This window comes from Gadus morhua, chromosome 19 (genome assembly GCF_902167405.1).
Source record: "Gadus morhua chromosome 19, gadMor3.0, whole genome shotgun sequence".
Taxonomy (NCBI): domain Eukaryota; kingdom Metazoa; phylum Chordata; class Actinopteri; order Gadiformes; family Gadidae; genus Gadus; species Gadus morhua.
Window position 1 is genome coordinate 9,698,030 of NC_044066.1, and position 7,500 is coordinate 9,705,529.

Consider the following 7,500-nt stretch of genomic DNA (forward strand, 5'->3'; position numbering starts at 1 on the left):
ACACACACACACACACACACACACACACACACACACACACACACACACACACACACACACACACACACACACACACACACACACACACACACACACACACACATACACACACACACACACTTACACAAAACAAAGTACCAGTGATAAACATCTAGATTTACATTAACAAAACCATTTCCTATTTTTAATGGAACTAAGAATTTATAATGAAGGATTATCGACATGAGAACTATGTTGCTCCTAAAGCCTTATTTGGGCGGGGATTATTTTGGTGTTGTCCCAAAATATGGTGACACCCGTTGGGATACGACCTTCCTCTCTCCCTAAAGTAGTGGCGGGGCAAATGTCAGGCGTTATGACTCTTATGACTCATTCCCGCATATTTCATAGATGAGTCAGCGACAAAGAATATTTACATGTTGAACGACTTACTAACAAAACCAAAAAAAACGAAAAAAAAAATAATCCCGGAAAACCATAATGTTTTGCATGCTTGTGGATTTGGAAAACAATGCTTTTTTCTTTTTACTGAAAAACGATCTTCAATGAGATACACAAGTTCCATATGTGCCACCAGTTATCCATACAAATGATTTTGCCATTATTTAAAACAACAACACAAGACTTTTACAATTAGAAGAAAATGGCGTTTTCTTTACCTTCAGCTCCTCGCGGAGACCAGTGTCCGGACGGAGCGCAGGGTCGCGGCGACGAAGAATTGAATGCGTACTGCAGCAGGACTCTCCCCTCCGTGCATTTGTCACACACTGATCCCAATTCTCTAGGAAACCAACAAACACACACAGCCACAACCAACTTAGATACAGCCCAAACACAACCGAACGGTGTACATTTTTGTGTGCTACAGTCCTCTAGGGAACCATACAGCCACCGTAAAACCAACCTTCCCACCCAGATATGGGCCAATACGACCTTGTTAAGTCAATTTGTGTTCTACTGTAGGTTTTATTTTGAAAATGAAAACTTTTATTGTGAAACTTCATTGATCGCTGATACATATTCTCCAGGAAACCAACAGACAGCCACAACCGATTTAATTGAAGCTACCCTATTGGTACCTGTTAATTATTACCATATTATGTACTTTAGTGTAATCCAACGGTGGCTTTTATTTTGAAACTGCACCGATGTTCTTGGAAATTGATAGACACACACAGCCAGAACCAACCAAGACACAGCCCAAATATGGCCACACATACGGTGTACTTGAGTATACTAAAAGCACAACGATACTGATGATTTTATCCTAGAAACTAAGAGAAACAGTAACTTTTTACTTTGAATGCAAAAAAAATAAATTGACACCAGGTTTACATACTGAATTACAAGTGTATTGTAATGTCCCTCACAAGTATATGATAGATACACACAGCTGTGTGTGGGACATTCCAAGTCCCACACAAGGGGGGACTTGCGTGAAGGGGCCACCCTGTTGAACTCATTTCACCTGTCGTAGAAGTGTCCCGAGATGGGCGGGAACCACTCCAGGGTGACGGCGTTGGGGTGCTGCTCCACCACCTGAGGCGCCATGGGCACCGGCGGGGGCTTGGACGCGGGCTGCCAGTTCTGGTAGATGAGGTCAAGGTAGCAGTGCATCCTGGCCACCTGGTTCAGCGTGAAGGAGTCCGTGCAGGCGTCGTCTGGCGGGAGACAGAGAGGGGGGGATGGAGGTACAGTGGGTTTTGTCGGTTAGCTTGTATGCATGTTGAGGAGAAAAGGACGCATGGGCCGTAGCCAGGTTAGTCCGACCCGATCCGAGATGCCCCCACAGATTCCCGCTCCTTCATGACATAAATCAAAAAAATAGGTTTACCGTGAGTTCATTTGTATGAACGTGTCGGCTAAATGACATGGCTCAAATTAACAGTTCGAACTAATTAACAATGGCAATAAATCAAATTAAACATGGACCAACTTTTAAACTATCCAGAAACAAATGTGTACTTCAAATGCACACCTACTTTAAAACTGTTCCATCATGACAACCAAACATGAAGGTCACCGCGCTCGAGAAACAGAATAGCTATAGTTGCTTTCACGCTTTGCCATGTCGAACCGATTGCCGGGATTCTCTGGGACAAACCGTCCGAGACTTGTCGTTCTTGAGTGGCACAGTTTAGGTGATCAATGAAAAGCCAGGCGGCACAATGCCATTGGGTTATTAAAATAACGAAGATGAATTACAAATCCGTTCACACCCATGACATCTAATTGTACAATTTCTATCAACAGCAACAGACAACAAAGCGCTGCCTTTCGGCGGTTGCAACAGTGTGTAGATAAGACGCTGAGATGACAAATCATTTTGGCCGCACCGTGACATTCTTCAGGGAGAAAAAGTGTAATCAATCTTTTCAAACTTATTTTTCCCGGGGCATTTCATGAAGGTATATGTGGAATCCAAGATAAAAATGTCAAACATTTTACTGTTGATCTTTGCGTTACAGTGCCTGAGGATAGAGCTGTATGATCTCCTGCCCAGTTCTGTGTGTAAGCGTATAATAGTGTGTTAGAACGTGGTTTAGTATATGTGTTTGGGTATGAATATATGTGTGTGCGTGTGTGTGTGTGTGTGTGTTGCTAGTGTGTTTTTGTGTGTGTCTGTTATTGTACGTGTGTGTTAGTCCTTTAAATGTGTGTTTTTATGTGCACGTACGTTTGCGCATGTATGCATACACATGCATTCACGCATCGTCCTTCCTCCTCCTTCTCCTCTTCCCTCCTTCTCCCCCGCTCCTCCTCCTCCTCCTACTCTTTCTCTCTACTCCCTTGTCCTCCTCCCACCTACCCCTCCCTCCTCCTCCCCCTCCCCCTTCTCCTCCTCCCCCTCCCCCTCCCCCTCCCCTTCCTCCTCCTCCTCCCCCTCCCCCTCCTCCTCCTCCTCCTCCTCCTCACCCGCGTAGCTCATGTAGTTGCTGTAGGGCGTGTGCGTGAAGTGCCGGCAGCCGCAGGTCTCGTTGCCGGGCTCGGGGTCGTGGCAGCCCTTGTGCTTGGGCGTTGGATTCGTGTCGGCGCACAGGTCCCCCGTCTCCATGGAGGGCTCCGTCTCCAGGCAGGGATCGTTGCAAGACTCAGTCTCCGAGATGCCCCGGAAGACGTGGTACAGGCCCAGGCTGTGGCCGATCTCGTGCACCATGGTGTCCGTGTGGCCGAAGGTGCCGTAGAAGGACGGGTTGAGCACGATGCCGCCTGCGATAGAGAGACACAGAGATAGGGAGAGAGAAAAAGAGATAAGGAGGGAGGGAGAGGGAATGAGAGAGAGAGAGAGAGAGAGAGAGAGAGAGAGAGAGAGAGAGAGAGAGAGAGAGAGAGAGAGAGAGAGAGAGAGAGAGAGAGAGAGGGAGAGAGAGAGAGAGAGAGAGAGAGAAAAAAAAAAAAAAAGAAAGAGAGAGAGAAATGAGATATGGATGTGCAAATGTAGGCAGACATGCATACACACATATGTGTAACATGTATACTTTACGTGCACACTCATACAGCCACACACACACTTGTGCACACACATACACCCAACCACAACCCCCCCACGTGTATTTTCGCAACATATCCGTATACAGATGCCTTGCACACAATAAGCTGAGAAATTAGAGTAGGGTTACGCCTCTGCATTATGCATCACCTACTCAGCCTCATTATCACCTTTTGACTGTCTGGGCAAAGACTGAAAACAGGCCTGGGGAGCCGGCAGGGATGACTCAGCCCTCCGTCCTCACAAGCCGCCGCTGACACTAAGGCAGCGGTGCTACGTGTTTCGGTGAACTCTTTTATGCGTCTGGTGATTCAATGGGGCTATGTACGAGCGGACGCAGAGGTTCGGAGAGGCCGGAGACCCGTTTTAGGGCCGGAGAATTATGAGAATGAGTGTGTGTGTGTGTGTGTGTGTATTTGTGTATGCTTATGTATATGTGTGCTTATATATGTATATAGGTGTGTGTATATGTATACGTACAAGTATAAGTGTGTGTCTGTGTGAGTGTGAGTGTGTGTGTGTGTGTGTGTGTGTGTGTGTGTGTGTGTGTGTGTGTGTGTGTGTGTGTGTGTGTGTGTGTGTGTGTGTGTGTGTGTGTGTATTTATATGCATGCAAGCGTGTGTGTGTGTGTGTGTGTAATTCTATGTGTGAGTGTATATGTGTGTGTGTGTGTGTGTGTGTTTGTATATGTGTGTGGGTGTTTGTATTTTTATGTGTGAGTATATATATGTGTTTCGGTGTATGGGTGTGTGTGTGTGTGTGTGTGTGTGTGTGTGTGTGTGTGTGTGTGTGTGTGTGTGTGTGTGTGTGTGTGTGTGTGTGTGTGTGTGTGTGTGTGTGTGTGTGTGTGTGTGTGTGTGTGTGTGTGTGTGTGTCTTACCCAGGTGTGTCAGTGCCTCCTTGTCCCAGGGCCAGGTTGCCACGCCGGCAAGGTCTTCATCAGAGGAGTTGGCGAAGAAGACGTTGAGGTGGGCGGAGCCGTCCAGGTTGACTACCTCCTTCAGCTCCTTCACGTCCAGGTACGCCCTGAGGAGACACCAGGAGGACGGGAGGCGGGTCAATGCTGGAGACCGCAGATTAAGGAGCGACCGGGACGTGAACTGTTTGTTTCAGAGGTGTTTAAAAGCCGATCATCCTAGCCACAACTCTTCTCTTTTATGGCCCTGCAGTGGCGGAACGAGCTCCATCGCCCGCTTCCACAAAAGACTCAAGACTCACCTGTTCAGAGTTCACCTGGACTCTGCATAGCTACCCGGTCCCCCCCCCTCCTACTCGTTGTATGTTGTACGTCCTGGCACCTAACGTACGCACTTATTGTATGTCGTATTAAGTTATAGTACTTAGTTATGCAGCATCTTATCCTAGCTATCTTTGTTGTGTACGGGGTATGGGTTATTCTTGCGATTGTTGCTGCTTGGTTTTCAGGATGGGGATCGAGGTGGCTCGAACGTTGATAAGGGAAGATAAAATATGTTTGAAACTACTAAATAATTTGATGGTAGGGCCTTATGTGCATTTGGGCCAAGTACGTGTGGATCATTGAGTTATGATTGAGAGTCAAAAACATACTAAATTACATAATGTCATTATAGATACATTTGTTTCAAGTATTTTACATATGACAAAACTGTTTAATTTCTATAAACTCTGTATTTATATTTGTTATATTCATATTGTCTGTCAAAAAGATTCATACTCCAACCATTAGGGTCAGAGGATTGTTTTGACATATGTGTGACGATGTAGCCCTAGTTACAACAACAATACATAAAGTCACGATCCCTCGTCTGATAACTCTGACAAGGGAGAGATCTCCCTGATTGCAATCAAACACACGCCTCGGGAACCACATTCCCATCAGCGGGAACCCTTCAAACAGTCATTCATCTTTCCCAACGCACCCGACCGACTGTTAGGGTGAATAATGACATGGGTGATCGGAAAAAAGGGTCACAAAAATTCAAACTGCCACTTTACCGTTTAAATACAATTTAAAAACAGAGGAAGATGTTGAAGAACAGCATGGTCCGATTTTGAAACACGATAAAGTAGGCTACCACGATTTTTTGGTAGCCTACTTATTTTTTGTTTTGACATACACAAAAACCTTAAATTGTCGTTAAAAGCCCTGCGTAGAACGTACCCAAAATGACGCGTATGCTGCTACAAGTGTCGGATCTAATCGATTAACTGGCATTCTAACAACTTCGTCCAATGGTGAAGTCATTACCGTTAAACATCATTCAAATATCACCCGGGGAGATCCAATCAGGCGCCGAGTAATAGGCCTGCATTAAGCACGCGATGATGTCATCGAACATACATCATTGATCTCAACGAGCGTCGGCGCTATGGATCGAGGGAAGGATGAGAGCGGGGGGGGAAGTCAGCAGCCATAAACATATCACACAGACACCAGAGGAACCGCGGCCATGAAATGTCAGTAAGCTTGTCTTGTTTTAAATACACTGCATGCCTCTCAATGGACTTGGAGAGATCCATGGGTCGCTTGAGGGGTTTTCGAATATTACGATGTAGAACAGTGAAGAAAACCGATTGGACCTTCAAACGGGTTGGAGATTACCGGGTCCAGACTCCCGTAGAGTAGTGACTGAGTGACTGAGACTGAAATCTGAGATTATGGTATCACCGATTTTGTAATTGAAATGGCTTCAGCTGCTGTGCAAATATATACCAGTGCAACAAGTACTTTTGCAGAAAATGCAGGCATAAACCGGTGCTTGAAAACGTTGACTTTCGGTAGAAATGCCACTCATTAGAGAGGAGCCGATGAACCCATATAAATGGATAAATCCATAAGCGGTAAAAGAAATACACCCCACGGACCTCATTTCCGTCCACGTTTTCTCAGAGAAGGAGCGGATAATGGGATGGAAGTCGCCTTCGTGTGGACCACCGACCCGGTTCTGGCGGGACTGACCTTCGAGGCATGTCGTGTTAGAGCGTGTTCCTGCCAAACTCAGCCCGACTTTAAACGTCACCAGGGTGGGTAGAGGGCGTTAGGTAAAGTTTTCCTCCCTGTTCCCCATTGACACACAACCAGGCATGGTTTGAATAAAGAGTGAGATGGGGTGTAGGGAGGGAGGGAGGGAGGGAGGGAGGGAGGAGGGGGAGAGGAAGAAAAGGAAACTGAGAGGCAAGCAAACAGATAATTTCAGGTCTCGTTGCTTTTGTCATTATTTCAGGAATTTTATTATTTCCTCCGAAAGATATTTCTTTTGCGGGGGCCTGCTGGTGTTTTCGTGTTATGAGGACGAGAACAAGACATTCAGGAGGGGTGGGTCGGCGGGGCGGGGAGCGTGAGCAAGACAGTGCGGATACAAACAGCACTAACTAATCTGAGTTGAATTAGGCCTAATGCTTTTGGCTGTGTCGCGGTGTCCCAACCGACTTCAGATGTGAGTGGAAGGAACTCGTACAGCGACGCTCCGAGGGGAAACACAAGCTTATTTCTTTCTGTGTCTAAGCGGGAAACCAAATAAAACTGCGGGTGTTACTGTTTGTCTGCCTTGTGTGTGCTTTATCTGTGCATGCGTTTGTGTGTGTGTGTGTGTGTGTGTGTGTGTGTGTGTGTGTGTGTGTGTGTGTGTGTGTGTGTGTGCCTGTGTATGTGTGTGTGTGTGTGTGTGTGTGTGTGTGTGTGTGCGTGTGTGTGTCTGTGTTTGTGTGTGTGTGCCAGTGTGGATATGTTAGTGTGTGTGTTTGTCTGGCTGTCTGTGTATCACTCTGTGGGGGGTGGTTGATATGTCTGACGGTGGACATGTGTGTGTTCAGAGTGTGTCTATGTCTGCAGATGTGCGTCTGTAAATGATTAGAATGGGGAGGGGGGGGGGGGGGGGGGGGGATTTCCTAGAAGTATGCATGGATTAGCCGTTATTGATGAAAATGATCCGGTCCCCCCCTTTCAGATACACCATGGGTCGATCCGCCCTCCCCTGTTATGATCCCAGCTCCTGAGGATGCTTCAATTGATCGCCGTCCGTCCACT

The 7,500-nt window shown here is 46.7% G+C and overlaps 1 protein-coding gene across 1 annotated transcript in view; it reads right to left on the minus strand.

Annotated features, from left to right (window-relative positions):
- pappaa (pregnancy-associated plasma protein A, pappalysin 1a) overlaps window positions 1-7,500 on the minus strand; it is a 106,726-nt gene that overhangs the window by 85,501 nt on the left and 13,725 nt on the right. The window contains exons 3-6 of the mRNA XM_030342029.1: window positions 4,372-4,517; window positions 2,917-3,210; window positions 1,469-1,661; window positions 660-781 (exon numbers count right to left, since the gene is read on the minus strand). Coding sequence (XP_030197889.1) covers window positions 660-781; window positions 1,469-1,661; window positions 2,917-3,210; window positions 4,372-4,517 — 755 coding nt within the window. The remainder of the gene's footprint in view (window positions 1-659; window positions 782-1,468; window positions 1,662-2,916; window positions 3,211-4,371; window positions 4,518-7,500) is intronic.